Here is a 26,551-nt window from a genome sequence, read left to right as displayed (position 1 = left end):
CATTATGCATGATGGGGCTCTGCTTTCCTGGAAATGGCTGAAGAAGTGAATTAATTCTTTGGTCTGCTTGTGTTTGCACCTTTTGCTTGCTCTATAAACCTATCTCTACCCAGGAATTTTCTAGATTTTACCCTTCTGATTCTCTCCTTGATCCCATTGGTAGGGGATCTACCTATGTGGAACTTGGTTGCTGGCTGGAGTTAAACCATGGCAAGCTAAAAATCTTCAGTACCTGCAGAGCCAGGAAATCAAGCTTAACTCAGAGTGAGCTTACTCCTGGAAAGGCCTTTCCATTCACTGTGCAGAAAAATCTAAACCCATGGAACAAATTATCTGGGTACAGTAACTATAAGTGTACAACATTGGACTGTAATCAACTCTGCACAAGAACAATCAATTCTCCCATAATCCACAGGGCTGAGGAATGAACTAACAAACTCTTGAGTAGCTCTGCAGGAACCACCTTTGAACTAGCTAAGCTTAGTAGTGGCTACATGCCATTCAGCCTAGTTTCACATCTCAGGATGTATATTATTCCCGGTTCATTCCAAATGAAGTATTTTCATCCATAACTCAAAATATCGCAGCGTTTTCTACCATAGAGAAATACAAATAATTCTGTGGATAATAGGTCAATGTCATTCATTCTTCCTAGACATGTTTTGAGTAGTAGAGACTACCTTAAAGATAAGCATTATCTGCATATTATCTAGAAATGGTATTGTTTGTTTACACTCAAATGCCAGTTTTTGTCCCAGGTCAGCATGAATCATTTGAAACCAGGTAAAATGCTGACTCCCAGGAAAACAGGAAAAGTTTTATTTTTGTATTTGCAATAGCAGCCCTATATTCCAGACTTGAAACATGGAGTAAATCACAGCCTACCACCAGGAATTACGTCTTTTGTTGTTCTATTCTACTGGATCATTAGCAAGCCCAGTTCAGGTATTAAGAAACAGCTTTAAAGGGCCTTCAGCGGGATATTCTTTAAGGAACTTTGAGATCAGATCTGTGTTCTGCCCTCAATCTTGGACAACAGGCAAACTTGGACAAGACATCAGCACTATACCCTTCAAAGACAGGAGCTAGACAGTCAGAAGGAGGTGCTTCTGCAGTATAAATTCATTTATTAAGTCAGGAACTCTGAAAAATATTCAAAATATCTGAAGATATATATAAACAGTAGCTAATTAGTTAGCAAGTATTTAAAACATACTAGGAAGCTTAATGAATACCACAAATAAATAATTGAGGAAAGAAATCTACTAAGAATATTTAAACAATAATAATCATAAGCCTGTTATTTAGAGCAGTGCCACACAAAATCAAATTCTACTAACAAAATTCATGCCTTGAGTGGTAAGAAATAAAAGACATGGCTATGCAAATTAACACCTACTCAAGAAACAGATAACCAACTAACCATACTCCTAAACAGAATCTTCAAAGATGGATTATTTCTACTGACCTAACTGAAGTTAATGATAGCCTGATTTTAACACAGATTTGGTAGCTTTTACATTGTGCCTTCTTAGCATGAATTTCTTCAATTTGCTGCATCTGTTTCAGAATTCATCTCAGTTTTGAGATTTAGAGAGGTACAGTCATTATATGTTCTTAACCACAATTTAAAATAATTTTGTGCAAGAAGCCCAGCCATCAGGACTTGTTTTATTAGCTATATTCTGTTAGCCTTTTTCTTTCCTATGATTCAAGATATTGTTAAGGCCTTTTATTGTTGCAAATCTGTTGTATTCTTGCATAGCTGACTCATGAAGCATCTGACTCTCAGACCTCAAATAATTTTGTAGACTGGGAAAAAATAAGGGGAAAATGCAGCTACCAATCTATTATGAAATTGAATATCTCTTACTGTGAGTCTTAGGTGAAGTTCTAACCTACTAGACAAGCCTTTATCCAAATACAAGAAAAAAACAGCTTTTGCTAGAAGACTTAATGTCTATAATGGGAAAATTTGTACTGCCTGCAGGGACAGCCTGACAAATCAATTAAGGCTTGGACTCTGTATAAAGATTTCACACAGCATGGCAGTACCCTGTTCTTTAGAAAAATACATCCCATTTTTACAGTGGCACACCTGTCTTCATTCAAACATGTTCTTAAGAAGTTTTGTACAAATCACTTCTATATCTGCTGAACACCTGATGAACTAAAAGTTGCTACTAGTAAAGCAGGAAAGAGAGAGAGGGGAAATAAAACAATTTCAAATAGGTGTTAGATTTTTCTCCAAACAGATGAAAAGGATTATGCAAATAATTGCATAATAATCCTGCTAAAAAGTGCATTTACTCAAATTATATGTATTATATATATTTGGGGAATACAGGGAATGTTTCTACAGCAGTTTCAAAACTTCTTTCTCAGTTACTGGCATAGAGGCACCAAATTTCAAAATAAAACATTAAGAAAACTCACAGGTCAGAAATTATGAGTTAGAGAAAGGTCTGGGTTTCCTTTTTCTCCCCGTCTTCTTTTTCTAGTGTTAAAATATGAGGTTAGAATACCAGGTCTGCCTTCTTTTTGTGGTCTCGACAGCAATGTAAGACTATCTGACTTTAGTTTCCATGTGAGTACAATCAGTATCCTTCATTTTAGCTTATGAAATTGCTATAGATTTGCTCAAACAATACAAGAGTCACTATACATATATTGTAACTATTAGAGTAGACAAATCAAGAATAAAACAATTACCTCCTGCTACTAGCCTTCAAAGATTTCTAGCAGTATTTTCTACAGTATTTTCTTTTCATCCCAAAAGTAAAACAGACATTAATTTGCAAGTTTAATTCTAGACACACAAGAACTACTTGTAGTTTTAAAAAACTTCAGAGGACTTACCTTCCAACTGAAAAAAGTGCTTTACACGTGTAACTTGGCTTCCTGCTCAAGTTTTCAAGGTCATAAAGTACAATAACGCCATCTGATCCACCAGATAACATGCTGAAAGTGTTAATGAAGCACAGAAGTTAAAACACTCATAATCGCAATATGTTTAATATAATGAACGTGTTCAACAAGACAACAAATTCACAGTACCCAAACACAGTGAATTACTCACGGACAGTTGTACCAGCCAAAGTATATACTTACTATCTTCCCTCAACAGGCTCAATATCAAGGGTGTTGATACCACTTCCATGTATTCTTTCCACATCTCTATCTTTATTTAACTCCAAACTTAAAACTCTACCCAAAAAAAAAAAAAAAAAAGGAAGAAAGAGAGATGAAAAACATGTTATTATGAAAAAAAATGTTATTATGTAGCTCTGAACAGCTGAAACCTAATTTCATGCTCCTTCAATGCATTTACTTTATTCTTGCCAATTTTTGCAAAACTACACAATACAGAGATAGAAATAAGTCTTGTGAAGTTGGCAGAAAAAAAAAACAACTTTGTTGTTTGGAAGGTAAGAGAGAAATAAGTACATAAAATGGGCTCAAAGAAAAAGGAAAACTGCATTTTGGGTCAACATATTAAACAAAACCTGGAATGTAATTTGAAAACACTAAGACAAAGAAACATCAGAAGCTTGTAATCACCACGAGAATACTGGCTACTTTGAAGCTTCATCATGTAGCATCCTTTCAGGCTTCATCCTGCTTGGAACTACGGACACCTAGCGGACAAAGTAATTTAGTTTACCAAGTTTAAAGTATTTCCTTTAATGAAACTAAGTTTGTATGCAATATTTTCTGAAATACTAAATAAAAACCAGGCGACCCCCAATGATGAAGCTTTCACAACAATATTTTCTGACCTGCAACTCTTAGCTTGTATTTTTGAGTATGTAAATATTGCACAGTCAAAAAAGAGATATTCTGCTTCATTAAGTCATACTACCTGATAGAAAATTTAACCTTGCAACATGATCAGAGCCTCCCACGGCACCAATTAGTACAAAGCTCAACACCACCACAACAGAAACATAACTAGGTAAGTAAGTGAAGAGCTGTGAGGCAGAGTGCCCCTACTCAGCCTCAGCTCAAGGGGCAAAAAATCCTGATGTGAGAACCTTAAGCTGCTACAGGCAGGCCCCTATTATCGTGTCTGCAGACATGCTATAAAAGCAGCAAATCATTTAAGCTCTCTTAAACTATGTGAAACATAATTATGCAAGAATTCACCTAAAATAAGAATTCTGACATACACAAGATATCCAATTTAAAACCTTTGAGTTACAGATGGAATTTCAGGAAACACGAAATCCCCCTGTGGAAATGTGTTGAAATATATGACTTCAAAATGCAGCTACAAATAAAATCCACTTAAAACTACCTTTGCTTTTTTAAGTCAAAATAAAAAAGTTCAGGAAGAAAAATGCTACGCAGACAATTGTCCAAGAAAGGTTAAGTTCGTCCAGTGGGTTACTGTTCTTAACACTGAATGCTACATGAGGGCTGAGGGCACAGAGGGACATAACTGTGTTGTCAAAATGCACCCAGAAACAAGCTTCCTCAGCTACCAAAATTAATTTCAATTTTAAATACTTGTTTTACAATGATACAGCGTCACAAATCCATAAATCGCCACCACAGATGCAGAAGTTGTGTAACTGAACTAAGATAGGCTTTATTTGATTTATCTTGAAATACACCTACAAAGTAGATTCTCTGCTATTGAACAAATATCACATTATAACCTTTAGCAGGAATGTTAGCAAATCCGTCTATGCTGCCATCACTTCCCCCAAAAACTGCTAAGAAACCCCCAGCATCTGATTCTTCTTCAACCTGCCAAAAGGCCGGGTTTGGGAAAAGGAAGGACGAGCAGAGGAGGGCACAAACACCTGTTTGTTCCAAGCGGAGCACAGCCGCGCGCAGTGCGAGCCCCTGGAGGAGCCGCGCCGACCGCAAGGGCGGTGACTCCGCGGCGCGGGGAGTGAGGCACAGCGTACAGCGCCGCGCACACTCCGCCCAGGGCTGAGCACACCGTACACAAACACCATGCCTGCCGACCCACGGCTACAGCTCCCCCGCCCCGGCCCCCGCGCACACGGGGGCCGCGGCAGCGCAGCGCAGCCCCTCACCCCGCCCCGGGCCGCCCCACTGCGGGCCGGGCCAAGCGAGGCTCCGCGGCAGGGCGGAGCCAGGAGCTGCCGCTCCGGGGCCTCCCCGCGCAGGGACACCCGCCCCGGCCCCGCTACCTCCGGGTGCGCTCGGCCCGGCGCAGCCGCGCGGGGTCGTCCAGCCCGGCCTGGCGAGCAGCCATGAGCCCCAACATGGCGGGAGCGCCGGGCCCGCTCTGCGCCGCGCCGCCATCTTGTGGCGGGCGCGGCCGGGATTGGCTCGGGGCGGGCCGGCCCGCGCCAATGGCCAGCGGCGTTGCTGGCGCGCCCGGCGCCCATAGGCGGGTTCGGCCGCGCGGGGCGGGGTGGCGCTGCGCAGCGGCGGGCGCGAGGCGGCGGGGGCGGGACGCGGGCTCCGTGTCCCCGTGTACCGGTGTCCGCGGGCGGGGTGCCGCGGCCTTCCATTCGGGATCCCGGCATGAGCCGCGCCTTGCAGGCTCTCCGCGCTCTGCGGCTGAGGCTCGTGGGGCCTGCCAAGGAGCTGGTGGGCACCGACCAGTTTGGCAACAAGTACTACCGGGTGCCCAAGTACGAGAGCCGCGCAGGTACGCACCGGGGCGGCGGCGGCAGGCGGGCCCGGGGGAAGCCGTGCGCGGCGCCCCTGAGCGGCCCCTCACACGCCCACCGCTGTCCGCAACCGGCGGAGCGGCTGATAAAAAATTCTAGCGGCTGAACAGTAGAGGGAAGGAAAGTGCCGCGCTTCGGGAAACACGTGCGGGTTTCTGGTGCTCTAATGTCAGAAAAACTGTAAAGCCACTCACTGGAGGGTTTCAGAGCGCAGCCTGTACTAGGTAGGTAGGCAGCAATTATTTGCTCTTCTTGGTAATTCGGAGCGCTTCTGCATAAGCTTTTAAAAGCTAGAAGCTAGAGTCCAGAGGTGGGCAATGGAGGTGGGCAATGGAGCTGGGGCAGGGTCTGGGGCACAAGTGCTGTGAGGAGCAGCTGAGGGAGCTGGGGGTGTTTGTCCTGGAGAAAAGGAGGCTCAGGGGGGACCTTATCACTCTACAGCTGCCTGAATGGAGGCTGTGGCCGGGCGTCGGCTGTCTTAGGCAACCCGTGACACAACCAGAAGAAATACCCTCAGGTTGCACCAGGGGAGGTTCAGGATTACGATAGGAAGAATTTCTCCATGGAAAGGGCTGTTAAATATTGAGACGGCCTACCCAGGGAAGAGTTGGTGCCGCCGTCCCTGAAACTCTTCACAAAACCACTGGACATGGCACTTAGTACTATGGTTTAGTTTACCTGGTGATGTTTGGTCGTAGGTTGCACATGATGATCTCAGATGTCTTTTCCAACCTAACTGGTTATTTAATTCCATGAAATTAATTCTTGCATGTACATTTATGCCACTGCTGTAGAAAATACTTTTCTAGATTTCTGCCCATGTTCCAAGAGTTTGGATGCCCTTATTCTGTATGTAAATAGAGAATAGGGGAGTTCGTATGGGACATAATACTGCTGTGATTTTGTGAAAATACTACTTATGAAAATTCTGATTTTTTTTCTGTATATTTGTCACTTGTTCTGTATATTTGTCGCTTGCTTTAGCTTGTTCTAAAAAAACCTTAATCATTCAGCAACAGCAGAATGACAGAACTCTGAAAGAAATAAGCATGCCTTCTGCTAATAAAGAAGAAATCGATGTGATTTTGGTTTTTAATGAAAGTGTTCAAATGTTGCTTTTTCTGTAGCACAGCATGTATCAAAGTATTGTGCTGCCACAAATTCCATTTCTGTGACCTCTTAATTTGGATACCCATTTTCTTCCTCCATTTCCAGTTGAAATGAGAGACTGTCATCCACTTTCCCTACAAAATAGACTGCCTCATGAATGTTCATTATTGTTTTAAGATATAGTGCTCCCTGACCTTTGTTGTTTGGGGTTACTAGGGTGTAGGAGATTGTATTTCCCCTCACACTGGTGACTCATTTCCACTGTAATTTATGCCTTTGCTTCTATGAATGGCCATCCTTGTGGTGCCAGTATAGAAAAGATATGAGGTTTCATCTATTCCAGATCAGGAGAGTATGCCAGTTCTGCCTCAGGCTTGTGGCTGAGCAGGAAAATCATTCTGACACTAGTTGATGTGATTACAGATGGTTGCAACCACTGCTGTGGGTGGTGGTAACCAACTGCCTCTCACAACATTTTTGAGCAGCGCCCTGTGCTCTACAAACAGGGTCACACCTGGAATTTGTGGGCTCTAATAACTTTATGAAGAAGTTTAAGGATATGGATTGCAAAGGCAATAGAGATTGAGGAAGGTCCATAGAAAGTAGAATTAAAATATACACTAAAAATTTCTGACGGTTTGTTTTTAAAAGAAACTAGGAATTAAAAAGTGCTGAGAAAGCAATGCTCTCTTTTCAAGTGTTGGGCAGCATTATTCGTAGTACTTTAGGAAGATCTGCTGCATATATAATTCATAGCTCACCCAGTGTCCTAACCATATAGAGACAGTGCAGGATTGGAGCAACACTAGAAAGAAAACGAGTTGTAGATGAGACCAGTGAGCTGTTGTGGGCAGGTTTCACTGCAAGGTCACTGCAGTGTGTCTGCAGTGTGCTTTGTTGTCTGCCCTATGGATTTAGGGAGGACTGAGTAGGTCTATCACAGTGCCAGGCCTGATGTGCTTGATCTCTTTGTACTGTACTGGATTTTGATCCAATATATTGCAGAGTGTGCAAAACAGGCAGGTCTTGCTTTCTCTCTCTTCACTTAGACTTAGACTGGGTAGGTCTATCAGGACAGGCTGGGCTTTGTTTCAGACCAACATCCCACCTTAAGCTGAAGGTGAGAGCAAATAGTGTAAGTAGTGTCTGTGTCACCTCCTGCTTTGATCAGAAGCTGCCTGACACCTTTCTTTTGGCCTGCCCTGGTCTTTGGCAGGGTTTTGGAACAGAAATAGTGGACAGTGTGATGAATTAATGTTTTCTTTCTGTCTGTTGTGAATTGGGCTCTTCTACTTTGAGTTCAGGGTCCAAAACACTTTTGGAACCCGAGTCCTTGTCTGTAGTAGGAGACAGTAGGAGCAGGTCAATGTATACAAGTGGCTGATATTGAGTTTCCTAAGTGCTTTCAGGAAATTAACTACTCTAATTTTGAATTCTCCCATATTCCTTTTGGCACTATAGTTACTTTTTTAGGATCTTTTCCCTCCATATTGGCACTCAAATTTTTCTTAACTCTTTTTCTACTTCTTTCCATTATTTTCTTCACTGAATCTAATGACTTCTTACTCTTACAGCCAACCAAATATGTCTTGCTGGAAATAGCTGATTCTATTTTTCATTGAAAATAATTTATAAAGACTCTTAATAACCATTTTAGTTTAAAAATGCAGGAAGGAGCCCTAAATACTCAAGATCTGGTATATAATTTTTTCATCAAAAGGCTGAGCAGGTTATATTTGCACATTTTCAATATCTTCATTTGCACTCATGTATTGTAATGATTAAGAGTTAAAATGAGCACTGTAAAGTACCACCATATGCAAATTTTTATAGGAACAGTAGGTTTTCATCAAGAAGTCAGTTTATTTCATAGATGATGTAAGAGTGTTAAAAGTTCTCTTCACGGGAGCAGCAGACTCAGGTTTGTTTTGATTTGGACTCTCAGCTTACCAGAATTGCTGGAAAAGTAGGAAGCATTCTGTTTTCCGTAGGTTTTTATATGTTGCACAGGCTCTGCATTAGGGCCCATATGTGGCCTAAGCTTCTGATGCTATGAGCTAAAGTTTCTCAGTAGTCTTATCAAATAGCATTGAGAAATACATGTGGCATTACCAAGTTTCAGCGGTAAATTTTGTTGCTAATAATTGAGTACAAGCACTGACTTCTGTGGGAAACATTTTCTTCGCGTGAAATAGCCACTCACATTTGCATAAGCCTGTATCTTGTGCAGTAAATTCTCAACAAACAAAAAATGTGTAATTAAATAAGAACCTATATAAGGAAAAGTACTAAGTATTCAGTTGCATTATATATATATATATATATATATATATATAAATTGTCCTATATCTGATTGAATCCAGTCTTCAGTAGAAGTATGTACATTTTTTAATGAAAGTTAGAAAGACTTAAGGTTCTGTTGAGACTAAAGGAATCCTCCATGATAGTTGTAGTTGCTCTTTGTTTCCTGTTTTAGGTAGTGGCCTGTCACCTTCCTGTGCATCAGAAGTTTAGAGTAGAATTTCTACTTTATTTCAAAATCTTTTATAAAATGCAGCTTTTTATTGAAGGCTAGAATGACACATTCCTGTAATGCTTTGTGATGAATGGCAGAGAGTGGAAGAAGCAACAAATCTCCAAAGCATATCTTCAAAGATAAAAGCTATGGTTTTCTTCTGAGTCTGAATGTTAGCTTCCTCGCTAACAGGAATGAAGTCTGACGAAGAGACAGAAACTGGTTGTGATTGTATGAAGCATTTGTAAACTGATTATTGAGAACTGCAGATAATTGTACATCGTATTACTGAACATAAAAAGTAGTTTCTCAAGTTAGCTTTTCAAATGTTGGTGAAAAGCAAATAAATTTTAGTTTTACATGTCCAATATTAAAATACTAATGAAACACAGAATTTGAATATTCATTCATGAGTAGAAAAACAACTTTTAGACTATTTAATTATCTTGGTTATGGAAATAATTCTGTGGAGAAAGTGAGAGTTAGTTTGTTTGGTTTTTTTTTTCCATGGAGACTCTCACACCGCAGCAATGCCTGTCAGTTAGAGGTTTGTCCAGGTGGTGGCAACATTGTTTTAAAAACAGAGCAGCAAGTACTGACGGCTGTCTTGAGTATTCCTTTATGGAGAGATTTTAGAATACAGAAACAGAGTTCTAAAATAATTGTGTGTATGTATGTTTGTAAAGAAGTAAAACTTGCACTGCAGATTGCTAGTTTCTAGGGCAGTAATTCTGGAATGACAAAACGGCTTTTCAGTCTGGGTGATTTGTTATGTAGCAAAGCAATTACACTTTGGAGAGCTCATTGCAGATTATAAAAGCTTTAATATTTGAAAATACCCATCTTTGTTTGTGGTGATATAGAATCATAAAGGTATGAAAAAGGCTTTTAAAGAGGTACAGTAAAAGACTTTTATAACCTATATATATAATAATATATATTATATATTAAAAATTATAATTATAATATAATTTTAATAATATAATATATATTATATTATATTATATTATATTATATTATATTATATTATATTATATTATATTATATTATATTATATTATATTATATTATATTATATTATATTATATTATATTATATTATATTTATATTATATTATAATTATATTACATTATATTACATTATATTATAATTATATTATATTATTTTATATTATATGTATTTATTTAATTTTTTATATATATATATATATATATATATATATATAAAATAACCTGTATTATAACCTATTTATAAACACCACCATATCAACTAAACCACAGCAGTAACTGCCATGTCCAGTGGTTTTGTGTAAAGTTTCAGGGATGTTGACACTACCTCTTCCCTGGGCAGGCCATTCCAATGTTTAACAGCTCTTTCCATGGAGAAATTTTTCCTGTTGTCCATCCTGAACATCCCCTCGTGCAACTTGGGGCTGTTTCCTCTAGTGGTGTCATTACACTGGCTACACCCTTCTGCCAGGCAGTTGTGGAGTGATGAGGTCCCCCCTGAGCCTCCTTTTCTCCAGGACAAACACCCCCAGCTCCCTCAGCTGCTCCTCACAGCACTTGTGCCCCAGAGCCTGCCCCAGCTCCATTGCCCTTCTCTGGGCTCTCTCCAGCCCCTCAGGGCCTTTCCTGCAGTGAGGGCCCAGCCCTGGACACAGCACTGGAGCTGTGGCCTCAGCAGGGCCCAGCACAGGGGGACAATCCCTGCCCTGGCCCTGCTGGCCACAGCATTGCTGATCCAGGCCAGGATGCCATTGGCCTTCTTGGCCCCTGGGCACAGCCTGGCTCATGTCCAGCTGCTGTCACCAGCACCCCCAGCTCCTTTCCAGCCACTCTGCCCCAGCCTGTGGAGCTGCCTGGGGCTGTTGTGACCCAAGGGCAGGACCCAGCACTGGGCCTTGTTGAACCTCACACCATTGGCCTCAGCCCATGATCCAGCCTGCCCAGATCTCTTGAAGAGATAATGCTCCCACTAACTTGATGTCATTTGCTAACTCACTGACGGCATATTCAATCCCCTCATTGAGATCATCAGTAAGGAAATAGAACAGAGAAACAGTACACAGCCCTGAGGAACTCCACTGGTGACCAGCCACCAGCTGGATTCACCACCATTCCCTGGGCTGAACTTCATTCACCACCACTCCCTGGGCTCAGCTATCCAGACAGTTTTAGAGAGATAAGTGCATCTGTCCAAGCGACAGTGCCAGCATTTTCAGAAGATTGCCATGAGACACCATGTTGAAGGCTTTACTGAAGTCTGAGTGGGTGACACCAACAGCCTTTCTCTTATCCACTAAGCATCTCACCTGGTCATAAAAGGAGATCAGGCTGGTCGAGCAAGATCTGCCTTTCCTAAACTCATGCTAGCTGGACCTGATCCCCTTGTTTTCCTGGATGTGCCACATGAGAGCACTCATGATAATCTGTTCTGTATGTTTTTCTTCTAGTTGCCAGAAGCAAACTGGCAAGGGGCATGGTATTAATCTCTCTGACTTGAAAAACAAGGAATAGCAATAAGTAGTCATGTGGACAGGTAATAACTTGGATATTATCTGGCCATTGCTACAGCCAGGTTTGATCTTCAGCGTGTATATTGGTATTAAACTGAGATGCTGATCTTTTTGAATTCTGCATGCTGCTGCTAACATTCGTATGCTGTACATTTGTAATTTAATTATTGTGCATTTAGCTTGAAAAGCTGTTTTGATTCTTTCAGTAGAGGTGTATGAAGAGGTATTTGAGAGGGTATCTTTTTTTTTAGGTTTCTTCAGTTGCCAAAAAATCAGATAGTTAAAAAAAAATTTTTAAATTTCCATGTATTAGTAACTCTCTTCTATGGTGTATAGAGAGAAAAAGATAGTGTAGTGCTATAAACGCAGATGTTTTCAATAGGTAGAAAAATCTTAACAATATATTAATCATGGTGATTTGAACAACCAACACGTGTAGAACTGAGAGTAATTGGGCTGTGTGTGTTGCAAACAGGATTATTAGATCAATCAGGACCGTTGGTAAATCATCATGCCTGCTTTGTGACTAAATTCCATGCCTTTTAGTTTCATTAGTCTGAAATACAAGGAGAATTCAACTTACTTTTCTGGTTCTAAAGGAGGAAAACAATCCATCATTAATATGCATAAAAAGAACAAATCGCCTATGTTTAAAGTTTTAGGGTTTGAAATTACATTGGGAAATGGAAGAACAGATTTTACAGAAAAGAGTGTAAGTAGTCAGTAGCAGGTACAGGGAACTTTTTTCCTATTATGTGTGTGTATAATTAATTTCAGCACATTATATAAATGAATTTGGGTAAACAAAAGATTTTAAGTACTGTATACATGCTTTGTTACTTCTGATTTGGATGTGAAAATTTGCAGTGTCCATTTTTGCTGGTACCTAATTTGGTGTATCCTTTTTTTGGAATTGTTTGTTACTGTTAAATAAGAGTGCAAACAAAATTAGGCATTTAAATGAAAGTGCTGGGGCTACCCACCAGCGGTGTCATTTTAAAAAAGATAAAATGACAAAGAGCTTAACAAAAGATTGCAGTTGAGAAAACATGAGATTAAAAATAGCTAAGTAATGTTGGCATACTACCCTATGGGCCTCTGTTACCTTTTAAGGTTCTCCTGAAGAATAGAGGAGGTGGTAAAGAATTAGGTGCAATAAGTTTATTGGACTTTTTATAAATCTTTAAAATAACAAAGTTTCTGTCACCGGGGGCTTTAGAGTTTTAACATCAGGTTTGCCGATACAAGAACTGCTTTGCTTTGAGGAAAAGGTGGAGTCGGTTTCCTACTCAGGCTCTGGGCACAGAGGTTCAGAAGGGAAGAATATTGAGAAAGGAATGTGACAGGTTGAGGGAGTGGAAGTGATGAGATAAAGAGGTGAGATCTTAAATTCTAAATGTCTTTTGTTTATAGCCATCTGTGTACGAAAACCATGTTATTTCATCCTTCTTGAAGTGAAGGAGTGATTTGCCTCTTTACACTGGATGAACTGGAGATGCCATCAGCAGGAATTGCAGTCAGTATGAAATTTTTAGAAGAGGTCAAAGAAAAGGTGGATTCTGGCAGACTTCTGCAGGCACTGGTCAGTGCTGTAGGAATTGAAAATGTCACTAGCTTTGGAATGATTAAGCACATGTACTGATTGATATTTTGTCTGTTAGAGGGATATCAAACTCCAGGATGAAGAAAAGTTAGTGCAGCCAGCTACAAACAGAAAGATGGAATGGAAAGATACATGGCAATATGTAGCAGGAGGTCCATTGAACAAAACATCCAACTACAGATGTTACTGAACAAGTGATATTTCTTCAAGTAGAAGTTTGTGTAGCAGTGGGAAAGATGCTGGAAAATTCTTTTAACTCTCACACAGTAGTGAATGACCTGTCGTTAATGCTTAGTTTTGTACCAGACAGTGCTTAGCACAAATACCAGAGGTCAGTGTGGCCTTGTGCTAACTCCCTGTTGTGACTAATAAGTCTTGTGACACCTAATGCTTCATTGTTAATTTATACTAGTGATTATTATGTACTAGTTGATGTCTTAGTTTTGAGAACACAGATAGAGTGCTGGAGTAAAGAATGATAAAGAGAAGTGCATCATGACCTGACCACATATTTGAGATACTCTCAAGGAAAGAAGATTCATCAGAAGATCTGGGACCATAAAAGTGAATTTTGAGGAATGAGATATTCCCAAATAACCACAAGAAGACCCTCAAAAGATTCATATCTGAATAAGTTTGGGCTACAGGGAAATCTCTGTTTTCACACCTAGAACACCTTCTTATCCTCGTTCTTCACTTTACTTTGGTGTCTGCAGAGTCTTACCTCTCACATATTCTCATTCTTCTCTGGTTGCAATTTCATCTGCGCAGTAACTATTTTATCGATGGTATCAGGGAGCAGAATGAAGATGTTATCCAGGAGAGGCAGTCAGAGAACTGCTGAGCCCCTTGGATGTTCCTAAATCCATGGGCCCAAATGGAATCCGTCCCAGGTGATGAGGGGGCTGGCAGATGAGCTTGCAAAGCTGCTCTCCATCATTTACCAGCAGTTCTGGCTCACTGGTGAGGTTCCAGAGGACTGGAAGCTGGCCAGTGTGACTGCCATTCATAAAAAGGGTGGGAAGGAGGATCCTGGTAATTATGGGCCAGTTAGCCTGACCTCTGTACCAGGTAAGGTTATGGAGCAGTTCACACCGAGTGCCAGCACACAGCACTCACAGGATGGCCAGGGTGTCAGACCCAGCCAGCACAGGTTTAGGGGGGACAGGTCATGTTTGACCAACCTGGACTCCTTTTATGACCAAGTGACCTGCCTGGTGGATGTGGGAAAGGCTGTGGATGTTGTGTACCTGGACTTCAGCAAGGCCTTGGCACTGTCTCCCACAGCACACTCCTGGAAAAGCTGGGAGCCCACGGCTTGGACAGGAGCACTCTGTGCTGGGTTAGGAACTGGCTGGATGGCCGGGCCCAGAGGGGGCTGGTGAATGGTGCTGCATCCAGCTGGTGGCTGCTCACCAGGGGTGTCCCTCAGGGGTCTGTGCTGGGGCCAGTGCTGTTCAATGTCTTTACTGATGACATGGATGAGGGGATTGAGGCTTTCAGTGGTGAATTTGCAGATGACACTGAGCTGGGATTGTGTGTCGATCTGTTGGAAGGTGGGAGGGCTCTGCAGAGAGACCTGGAATGACTGAATGGATGGGCACAGTCCAACAGGATGAAGTTTAACAAGTCCAGTTGTCAAGTCCTGCATTTTGGCCACAGTAACCCCCAGTAATTTTACAGGCTGTGGATGGTGTGGCTGGACAGTGCCCAGGCAGAAAGGGACCTGGGGATGCTGGTGACAGCGGCTGAACACGAGCCAGCAGTGTGCCCTGGTGGCCATACAGGCCAGTGGCATCCTGGCCTGTGTCAGGCACAGTGTGGCCAGCAGGAGCGGGGAGGTCACCCTTCCCTGTACTCGGCACTGGTGAGGCAGCACCTTGAGTGCTGTGTCCAGCTCTGGGCCCTCAGTTTGGGAAGGACCTTGAGACACCCGAGCAGGTCCAGAGGAGGCAACAAGGCTGGTGAGGGGCTTGGAACACAAACCCTGTGAGGAATGACTGAGGGAGCTGGGGGTGTTTAGCCTGGAGAAAAGGAGACTCAGGGGTGACCTTAACACTCTCCACAAGTTCCTGAAAGGTGGTTGCAGTCAGGTGAGTGTTGGTCTCTTTCTCCAGGCAGCAGCTGACAGAACCAGAGGTCACAGTCTCAAGCTGCACCAAGGGAAATACAGGTTGGATGTCAGGAAAAAGTTTTTCATGGAAAGGGTGATAAAGTACTGGAATGGTCTGCCTGGGGAGATGGTGGAGTCACCATCCCTGGATGTGTTTAAAAAAAGATTGGATGTGACATTTAGTGCTGTGGTTTAGCTGAGGTGTCCGGGCATGGGTTGGACTTGATGATCTTGAAGGTCTCTTCCAACCTAGTTGTTCTGTGAATTCTGTAAAGTGTCTTATACCAGAGGTGCCACCAGGGCTGCTGATGGGCATGGCCTTGTCTGGTGGTGGGTCTGTGCTGGAGCTGTCTGGCCTTGCCTCTGTCAGACATGCGGGAGTTTCTCACAGCTTCTCAGGGAAGAGGCATCCCCTCCACTAACAGAATCTGGCCACGCAAACCCTATTTATTTATTTGTTTGTTTGTTTACCAGTGACTCATTATGGCAAAGAGTACCCAAGATACACAATGTAATGAAGAAATTCAGATAAACAAATTGATATCATGTTTTGCTCTCTGGATTATAATGTGCTACCCAAAGACTGATAGCAGGCAAGGTGAAGGTTCTGCCTGAATCAGGGGGAGGAATTAATCCAGGAGTATAGTTCATATCTGATTTGTATAAAGGTTGCTCATGGAGGTTGGTAAGTAAATTTATTGCTGCATATTTAAACTTAAATCAGCTGAATATTGATACTGTTTCTCAAATGTACAGTGCATAAGAGAGGAATTAGAAGTTGTGTCTTAATTCAGCATCTTCAGTACAATAAATTTATACTTGAAGGAGGCTGCTGGCTGTTTCTGATCTTTCACCTGTGAAACAGACCTACTGATTAGGAATTGAGGAAGGCGGAAATAAAGTTCCCAGACACTCGGAATGTCAAGATCTGTGTTTTCCAGACTGGTGGCTGTTATCTGGAGCAGATGCATCCAGATAACAGAGTACTAAAAGAACACTTGCTCCCATGAGCAGACATCAGGAATGATTTAATTTCTAAAGAAGAACAGTTACTAACAGTAGCAGTTATGTGGGGTGGGGAGGACATAACACCTCCAAAACCTTAGGCAATTAAAGATACTAGATGTTGTCTACTTGATGGTCCTGCACTCTCACTCCAAATGGTGCTGGCTGCTACTTTTTCAGACAAGCCCAAGGCCAACCAGGCACAGCAAGTTCAGTGTTAAATTGACTTTTTTGTATCTATTCCTTCTTCTGCTTTCAACAAGCCTTCATTTTGTGTTTGAAAGAAGCTAAAAAACAGATAAGCCTCCTTCATGCACTAGAGGAGTGCATTCTCTTCATTGCTGTGTGAGAATTGTGAAAGGTTCTGGTGGAGCAAGAGTACCAGGAGACTGCAAAGAAAAAAAACCCATTTAAATATGCCTGAAAACTGCTAGAGTTGATGATTAGCCATCAGACCTTATATTCTTGCGCTTTAGGGGTGGTGGCTTTTCCCTGTATGTTAGCTACAGTGCTGGTTAGTGTAGTCATCGCAGTATGGAAACAACTAAACCTTCAGATGGACTGGTCCTCCAAAAATGTTAAAAAAAGTTTGGTACGGTGCCAACAGCTTCTAATTGTGGAATTACGAATGTTTCAGATATAGTGACACAACTTTCATAAGCAGTTATCATGCATCTTTTCCTATTTTTAGTCAATTAGGAAATGTTTGTTAATATATGATGGCTTGATTTTGGTCAGAAGCATCTTTATGTTATATCTTTTACTACATAGGTTTTTAAAGTGCAGACTTTGAATGGTTTTCCATAAGAAATGAGACAAAGCTTATTCTTTTGAAGTCAATGACAGAATTTCTTTTATCTTCCAGAATTCCACTTTTTGCCATTTTTGCAAAATATATATTGAGAGAGTTCTGTATGTAAATGGCTCATTTAATGCAATAGTGTGTTCTGGTGTTTAAACTGTAAATACTTGGTCTAGGCAAAATGATAGGAACACTGAACTCTAAAATTGCCCAAAAAATTAAACTTCTAATTTACTAATTAAACTTCAATTTTCTGCAAAACTACTTGGCTATAGTAAAATTACTATCCGTATTTATTTGTTTGATACAGTAAATCTCTGATCTGAGAGTTAGTAAAGTCTAGTATTTTTGACAAAAAACAGTGGTCCTGTTCCTTCCTCTGGCTGCTCATGTCTGCTTTGTAATACTCATTACAAATGTTTGTACAGCCTTGTGCTAAGTCTATTGACTGTCTAACCTAGTGTGCTGATTTTTTTTCAGCAAGAGGAGTTACTTTATCTGGTTCATGGCACAAGCTGTGTAAAGAGCTAAAAAGAATCCAGAAATGAGATCAGTCCCAGTTGGCTACTTTTTGTGGCTCCTCTAGTTTGAAATGCTAGTTGAACTACTAATCCAGGTAATTCTAGTAATTCTAAAGAGTCAAAGGCTGCATTTTTACCTATCTGTGGAGATTTGCAAATACTGGTATTGTTTTTCTTAGTTCCCATTTGTAATAGCAATAGAACTTTTCCACTGTTGTCTTGTACAAAACAAAAATCTAAATTAAACCTATGTAATGATTATAAAATAATCAAAAGAGTAATTTTAGAAATAAATTGTGATTATCATCTGTTTGGGATTTTTTTTTACTACTCAGTGTAATAACTGTAACTCTGTAAGAATTTCTTCAGATTGAAAAGGAGACATTTTTCTATGCTATTAAAATGCACTTGATATTTCTATCTGGATATTTTCTAATTTCAAGGAAAAAATTTGCTTAGTCTATCCCTGATTTAAGAACCAAGAATCAGTATCCATAAGCATTGACATTGGTTCAGCGTAATGTACCAAAACTTCCCAGGTTATTCTTGAAATGATTAAATGGGAGATGACAGGTGGTTTATGAAATAATCTGGTTTTGTGACATTTTCATCATATCAGATTGAAAAAACATGCTGCGTAAGCAATTTCTGAGCCAGAGCTGGAAAATGGGCTGCTCTGGATTTGTGTCTGACCCAGATATGTAATAGCGTGGGAAAAAGTCCAAAGAACTGGAGCCAGAGTCTGTTGTGAACCTGAAGGTGAAATGAGGTTGACTCTGTTGATTAACATGAGTTTGTCATTGATGAAAGGGAGCGATCTCATTCATCCTTTATCTTCTTTTCTTCAAGCTGAAAGTAGCATTCATGAGAACTGTTGCTGAGCTAGTTTAATTCAGTTGAAAAAGTTGAGCTTGTGGTTCTCTGAGTTAAGAAGATGGGACAAAGAAAGAGGGTGGAACCTTTGAGCTAAAGTGGGGTGGGAGACTGGTGACTCTGGGTGGAGGAACCTGGAAGACTGCCAGGGGAACACATGCCTTCTTATGTAGCTTGCTCCATAGTGTTTCTATTGGATTACTGATGAGATTTTGATTTTTTGTTTTGTCTTAGATTAAATCAAATCTCTTGTATGAGAAATAAGGTAATTTTTCCTTAAATAGAAAGGTTACTGTGATTTGTTGCTATGATCAGATGGTTTTGGCAGGTATATTAAACTGTTTTTCAGTTTTGGAAGAAGCAGTTTAACCCTGTTAAAAGAGAAGAAATAAAATTGAATATTTTAACAAGCTTTATAGAAACTTTTTGCCAACGGAATGTCTACTAAAAGGTTTGTGTGGTCTGAGCAGATCCTGTATAATAGTGAGGTAATGCTTCTGAGGAGATCCTTGTCCATTCCACACCAGGACTTTCCTCTGAGAGTAGGGAGGAGTTAGGAAGGCACAGTCTCCTACAGGGCATGTTAGATTTTAGACTTTTGCAAAAGGCGTGGTATTTCCAAATGCGACTAACACTATCCTCTGAAACAGACTATAGGTATTCTCAAAGAGGTGTAATTAATTAGTTTCTGGAGTGTTGCTGGGCTTGCAAGGGTTCCTCAGGGGTGAAGAGAGAGGTGAGAATCTTGACCTCATGTTCAGAAGGCTGATTTATTAGTTTATGCTATATATTACATTATTACTGTGCTAATAGGAATAGAGAGAAAAGTCTCAGAAGCTTGCTAACCTAAGAATAGAAAAGGAATGAATAAACGAAGGAGCTCTCTCTGATTCTGTCCCAGAGAGAGCTCAGTCTTTGACTGGCGCTTAACTGTACACATGCAACATGGGCCAATCACAGGTGCACCTGTTGCATGCCACAGCAGCAGATAACCATTGTTTACATTCTTTTTCTGGGGCCTCAGCTTCCCAGAAGGAAAAATCCTAAAGAAAGGATTTTTATGAAAAGATGTCAATGACACTGGAGTAATTAATCAGTTAACTGATTTCTACTGCACTGTTGCTTCTGTGCAACAAAACAGTTCAGTACAGTCCATAAACCTGATTCTTCCACGTCCTTTGGTTTTTCACATCTTCTCCTCAGTAAAAGAAAGTTGGCTGATCCAAATCAGAGTTAGAGACCTTGAATGCTTAACTATACCAGCCTACCAAAACAGTTTCAATGTACCAGAAAACCAGCAAAAAACATGCTTGTTCTATAAGTCACAAATTAGTTGTTCGATTTGCTTTAATAATATTGAAGCAGCTGGTAAGCAGACTGTTGAAGTAAAGAAATAGGTGTGTGGCACCCAAGCACCTTGCAGCCATTTACAGTTGTGTCTAAAAAGGAAAGAGGGCTTCAACTAGTTACACATCCTAACCTGCCTCCTGAGTGACAGCTTGCCACTGTCTCTTACTCTCTGTTTTTTTACAAATTATGACTGTATCTCTGAACTTGTACCTTTAGCATGAGGGGTAGTCATCAAACTATCTTGTAGAAATACATTTGTAAGTTATTGAAGTGCATAAGACATCAGGTCTTGTAGTGTGATTTACTATCTCACAACTCAAAAAAGACTGTTGAATTTTACCACTGGATTGATTAGGGTATAAGTATTGTTTAGCTGGCCATGAGAGGGAGTCACCTTATCACAACCAGTGTGGTTCTGGGGGAGTGAGAGTAGGGGCAAGCACTCATCTTGTTCTACCCAAGGGAAAATGGAGATCTCTCACATTCTTTTCTGCTGGCTGTCCAATCTAAAAGATGATCTAAGTTTTCATGGGGGATGGAGGGGGGTGCTAGTGCTATGAAAATCTTACTGTTATTGTTCCTGAACTTAACCATGAAGAACTGTAGGAAAGTAGAGGTGCACTTTCTTTAGTTTCCCACCTTGACACTCTTTTGGATAAGAAGAAAGAATGATGTGATGGGTGAAGATGGAAACTGGCTTTCAAGCATTTGTTATTAGCCATTCCTTGCTAAAATTTATGAATCTGTTGTGCTGGAAAAACTGTTATGTTGAATGCTTTTTGTGCTTTGAAAGGTTTCCAAAGACTTCTGCATCTTGAAAAAGTTCATTTGAATTGTCCTCAAAGGTCTGAAACAGCGAGAAGTTTAGATATAAACTTAGTTTCAGACTGTTTGCCAGCATCCATATACTTACCATGCAAACTGAATGCATTCAGTAATCTGGTTTGTGGTGCATGTTTACAGAATGGCTGGTACTCATTAAAATGGGTTGTAATGGACATGCCAGTACAAAGTCACATTACCTCTCTTAATCAAAACAAAGGAACTGGGGATTAAAATACATCAACTTGCAGACTCTGAGCCTCTTTTTAGCTGAAAGGGACTGTGTTCCTTCTCAAGTGTTCTTGAATCCCTATAGTTGTATTATCCTGATGTAGAGCACATGACAGAAATCATTCTCTAGTACCAAGGTGTGGCATAAGAAGAGGGAGGACTACAACTACCTAAATGTAAATGGGCAATTAAGTGGAAATAAACCACATGAGCTAGAAGAGAAGAAATTGATAATCTGTTATAGTAGCACAGTGGAAACCAAAGACAGACTCGGTGTGATGCTGTGTCTTGTTCAAATGTGTAAAGTGCAAATGTGGGTCTTCTTTATAGATGGGTGAGGGAAGGAAATCAATTTTACCTGCCGTTCTGTAAAATTGGTTTTGGTTTTTTAATTCTGTTGGCAAACATGCCCTGAGATCAGGTCTGACTTCAGCATCTAGCTTTTTGGCTCTTCAGGTGTAATAGATATATTAGATAAAATAGGCACTACTTAATGAAAAAATCACTGATGCTAGATCATGTGTTCTGCATGTTATCAAGCGTGAATTTATAGTGGCTTGTGGTTTAACTCCAGCCAGGCACCAAGTCCCATGCAGCACTTGCTTCCTCCCCCACCAGCAGGATCGGGGCTAAGAGTTGAAAGGGTAAAAGCTGGAAAACTTGAGGGATGAGATGAAGACTGTTCAATAGGGAAAGTGAAAGCCATATGTAGAAGAAAATCAGCCATCTCAGGATAGCAGTGTAATGGGTACTGAGGAAGATAAGTGCTGTCACTCCAAATGTCATCCCCCCAACTCCTTTTTGCCCTTGCTTTGTATACTGAGTGTGATGTCACCTTGTCTGGAACGTCCCTTTGGCCAGCTGGGTCACCTGTCCTGGCTGTGTCTCCTCCCAGCCTCCCAGACACCCCCAGTCCCCTCCCAGACCACCACGGCAGCAGGAGAAGCAGAAAAGGCCTTGGCTCTGTGTGAGCTCTGCTCAGCAATAACAAAAACATCTCTGTATTGTCAGCCCTGTGTTCAGCACAAATCTGAAACACAGCCCCATGCCAGCCACTGGGAAGAAAATTGTCTTTACTCCAGCCAAAACCAGCACAAGTCTACTAAGTGGATTATAGGCATCTTGACTCATACACTGACATTGCTCAATGTAATGCAATAGCAGTGATGATTCCTTGTCATTTTTCTATCAGCCTCCCTTACTATCTTTCACCCTTCAGGTGTTGTAAAATCAAACAAAAAAGTAAGTTAGGAAATCTCAAATATTTAACTTCCTCCTTACTGCAAATTCATTACCCATAGATGCCTGTTTTCTATCTTCTATATTCTACCAAACAGAAAAAAAACCCCCAAAAGCCTTGAAAAAAAGCACCTTCTTCTGGAACTAGAATAAAAAGAATTAAATTAGAAGAAAATGAAGTTCAGTTGCTGTTGGTGAAATGTATTTGTTTATGTACAATTATTTCAAATTTTTGATCTTATAGCAGGAAAAGATCTGCTGTAAAACTACTTCAAAATTTTCTGTGCTGCTGAGAAAACAACAAGAGCCATATCTACTTTTCTTTTATCATCTTGTATATTGCGGCACTATTTTTTCCATCTGTGTTGTTTAAATTTATTTTCAGATTTTTATTATGCATGTGAGCCACAGCAATGTCTTGCATCTCTAGCACCTGCTTGGTCATTGAGATGGAAGGATAACCTTTATTCAAGGTATTTAATGCTTATGCCTAAGAGATACTGTAGGTAAATATGGATAGTAATAGGTATCCTTCTTAGCAAAACCACAACCCACTCATGGCAGAAATTTTATACTTCACGTCAAATAGAAGGTAAAAGAAAACTTTGAAATTACTTTGTGGATATTCATGGAGTTCTTCCATTTAGTGGATAGAAACAGAAAATAAATTTTGCTTGATTGATACGCACCCATGTGTGATTGAAGTCCGCATGTCTCAGGCTATAGAAAGAGGAGAAAGGTACAAAGGAGACTCCTTCTTGCAAAGGAGTCTGAAAACAAAGTACTCTGTAGTCGAAGTGAAAAATAGAAACCTTGTAGAGGGTCAAAGACACAACTGAGTTCCCACAGTCCCTGACTAGATAACCAATCTTTGCAGCAGTGTTTCAAATTCCTGAGTAGAGTGGGATGCATATGCCTTGACATGGGAAAATTATCTTGTTATAGTTGTGTCTGAATGGCAGATTTAGCAGTATGGAAAATCAGGAAGATCACACAGAAAATACCCTATGCAGAAAGAACCTATACATTAGAGAGAATTCCTGAGTACCAGAAAGGAAGGAGGAGAATGATCGCATTCATCATGAATATGTGGAAAGGGAGGATAATAAGACCTGGTTTAGACATGCAGTTTTTTACAGGGAAGTTATACGTGTATTTGGAGAAGCCAGTGAGAGAGAGGAGACAGAAGGAGGCAGGACTAAACTCTTAGTAGAGAAGAATTTGTTTCTGTGTATAAGATGGGTGAACATTGATAGGAATTTCAGCAGAACTGTGGAGGGTGCTTAGCAGTAATTTGAATCAGAAAGAAATGGTAAAAGTGTTTTGATTTATGTTGCAGTATCTGTACAACAAGTACTTGTCTGAAGGGTGTTTGTGTTGCAAAGGTTGCAGTGTCTCCAGAGGTGAAACACAGGAAGGCAAGCAGGGATGAAGGAAGGCAGTGCCATGAGGCACTTCACTGGCCCTGTAATACTGCAGGATAATTATTAGTCATGTATTTCTGAGAGTAACTATTAGAACAATTGCTGTAAATGCAGTAGTACACTGGAGCTTTTCTAGCTCATCTTGGTGATGAAACAGAAGAAGCGGGAAACCAATGAAGTAGCATAGAGAGAAAATGCAGCTATAGTGAGAAACGGTGTGGTGCTGGTTTTTTTGGTGGTTTTTTTTTTTTTTTTTTTTTTGAAAGCAGTATTGTTGACAGACTTTATGGAGGAAATGTCATGAAAGGCAAAGTAAGTAAGCATTGACAATAAGGTGAGACAGAAAAGGGTTGGATCAAATCAGAATTTTTCCTCATAATGATTATAGGTTAAAAACATGGAATTAAAAGGACTGAAAAGTTTTAAAAACATTCTTTGGTTGGGAGCTTTATTAATGTTGGATGGTGATTGATATTTGTTATTCGGTCCATTTATAACTGATTTTGAAAGTAAAACAGAGAGGGAAAGTGAGCAGAAATGTATCAGCATTTGAGAGTTAGAGGAGTATCATGCTGCATTGTTTTGTTCTTTTTTTTTGCTCTGTTGTCTTGTTTGACACTAAAGGTGAACCATCCAGAATGAGTTGCCTCCATTTATGAAGTTCAACCAGTCCTTCCCTGTCCAATCCAACTGGTTCAACCAATTCCACCAATAAGGAAAAATATGAATACATACAAATGAAAAAGTTACTAACAAGCAGAGCAGCAACAGTGAAGAAATAACATCAAAGATCTACCAGATACAAAATTGCTAAATCTTAGACTCCTCCTAAACAGAGATACAAAATACTGTTTATTGATGACAACTACCAGTACGAAATGTGGGTGTTTCCCCTCAAATTAAACCCCTGTTTATTAGTCTTTAACATTTAGTTTAAGTATTGCATAAAGATATAATGTGATATGATGTCAGCTCAATCTCTGCAGCACTCATTATTTTTGGGATTATGCACCTCTTCTTAGAAGGCAGTGTCAGTTTAATTTGAACTATATTTTAAGTACTGGTCCAGTTAACAAACAAAAAGAAATTCTGTCTGTTTAATTGTGGAGAATGTTTAATCTCTGAAGCACATTATAATTTCTAAAACTGTCAGCATAGTCCATTTTTCGGGCTGTTAAAGTTTTATTTATACTAAGGTAACTCTTGGTACAGTTTTGATTCAGAAAGAAGTGATTTTATATATAAAACTGACCGATCTCAAACTGCGCGGTTTTTTCTGTCAGTTCTATGGCCCTACAGGGGCCACACAAATTATGATATGTATGCAGTATTCACTAATATTCATTCTCTCTTTTTCACCTACCTCCCCCTCATACCCTCAAGCTGTGAAAAGTATAGCAACCACTGTGCATAATTTTAGTTACAATTCACAAGTAGCAATAACATTTTACCCCTTTTGACTACCCAGCTCATCTGTAGCCAGCATATCTCTGAATAACTGTACACGCCTCTTTTTCTCAGGGTTGTTTCCTAAGGCATGTTCTGTAGTTTGCCTTCTGTCATGCTGAAAGACTTTGCAGATGATAAAGGCAATATTTCTGTGAATTTGGAAATTTTTGGGCTCTTAGATGGCAGTTTGCAATTTACTCAGTATTGCTTTATTTTGAGTCTTTTCAAAAGGCATTCAGATTTATTTTTTAAGAGTTATTGGCAGACTGAAACTTATATGTTACTGTGAAGTTCACACAGTAGGTAAAATCCTCACTATTTAATATTTTAAAGTGTTAGTGTTTTAAAATAATGATGTTTTCATCATTCTATTACATGTGAAATCATATGTAATAGAAGACCTCATAACTGCTTGTGAAATTGAAACAGTTTATAGGAGGTAACTTCTAAGCAAGAGTGGATAGTCTGCATGAATAAGATGGCAAACCTTGGACTGATGTTGGGATAATGGGGTTCTGATGCATTTTTAAGTGAACAGGCACAGATGCAGAGATTCTGAGGTGTTTCTGTAAAATACTGAGCTATTTCTGTGCAATGAAGTTCAAGAGTACATTGGCTCTGCATTTGGATCTGTAAGTATATATGTCTACCCATTTTATCTAGTTGGACTAAATGAAATTATTCCAATTAGATCATCTAAACTGGGGAGAAAAGAGAAGACTAGAAGGAAGATTGAGCTGACTAAAAAATTTATGACATTCCTAATTAGGAAAACATACAGCATAAGGAAGTTGGCCAAAAGGTATAAAACGTGACAGAGCTGGCTCAAAAGAAAAGATGCTATTGGATGCATCTGAAGATCTGTGTAAATGTGATGAGTAAAAGATTGCTGAAGATGAATGAGGACTGAAACACAGTACTTAATTCTATGTAGAGAAAAAGAACCTGCAGCTTGTAGTAAAATGGATGACAGAATGCAAAATATATTTAACATGGACAACAGAACTATTATTCATTAGAATATTTTTTAAAGTATAATAAAGATGTAACAAATACCATGTCTGCATCTGAAAAACAACAAAATAGTGGACTAAAAGGAAAGTGATTGGTGGTTTCTTCAGTATAATGAGTGTTTAGATAGTGTAACTAATAGATTCTTCATAGGTGCTAAAGAAAATAAAATGGTGAAAAAAATTTTTAGAAGACAGCTTGCCTGATGGATGTATAGGATATGATGTTGGATTAGTCTGGTGGATACTACCCTGTATCATATACAGGACTTCCATAGTTTGCCTTCAGAAAAAAAGGTGGATCTCCTATGCT

The 26,551-nt window shown here is 40.1% G+C and overlaps 2 protein-coding genes across 3 annotated transcripts in view; one reads left to right on the top strand and one right to left on the bottom strand.

Moving 5' to 3' along the window:
* ERCC8 (ERCC excision repair 8, CSA ubiquitin ligase complex subunit) overlaps positions 1-5,287 on the bottom strand; it is a 29,986-nt gene extending 24,699 nt beyond the window's left edge. Inside the window, exons 1-3 of one of the 2 annotated variants that reach the window (XM_058044066.1) lie at positions 5,166-5,287; positions 3,112-3,207; positions 2,860-2,961 (exon numbers count right to left, since the gene is read on the bottom strand). In XM_058044066.1, the coding sequence (XP_057900049.1) occupies positions 2,860-2,961; positions 3,112-3,207; positions 5,166-5,242 (275 nt within the window). In that variant the 5' untranslated portion in view covers positions 5,243-5,287. Of the gene's footprint in view, positions 1-2,859; positions 2,962-3,111; positions 3,208-4,808; positions 4,948-5,165 lie in introns of those variants that run through there. The other variant, XM_058044067.1, reaches the window with a different exon arrangement.
* Positions 5,288-5,430: 143 nt separating this feature from the next.
* Positions 5,431-26,551, top strand: part of NDUFAF2 (NADH:ubiquinone oxidoreductase complex assembly factor 2) — a 56,739-nt gene continuing 35,618 nt past the window's right edge. Inside the window, exon 1 of the mRNA XM_058044428.1 lies at positions 5,431-5,632. Coding sequence (XP_057900411.1) covers positions 5,506-5,632 — 127 coding nt within the window. The 5' untranslated portion in view covers positions 5,431-5,505. The remainder of the gene's footprint in view (positions 5,633-26,551) is intronic.

This window comes from Melospiza georgiana, chromosome Z (genome assembly GCF_028018845.1).
Source record: "Melospiza georgiana isolate bMelGeo1 chromosome Z, bMelGeo1.pri, whole genome shotgun sequence".
Lineage (NCBI taxonomy): Eukaryota > Metazoa > Chordata > Aves > Passeriformes > Passerellidae > Melospiza > Melospiza georgiana.
This window is presented reverse-complemented; position numbering and strand designations above follow the sequence as displayed.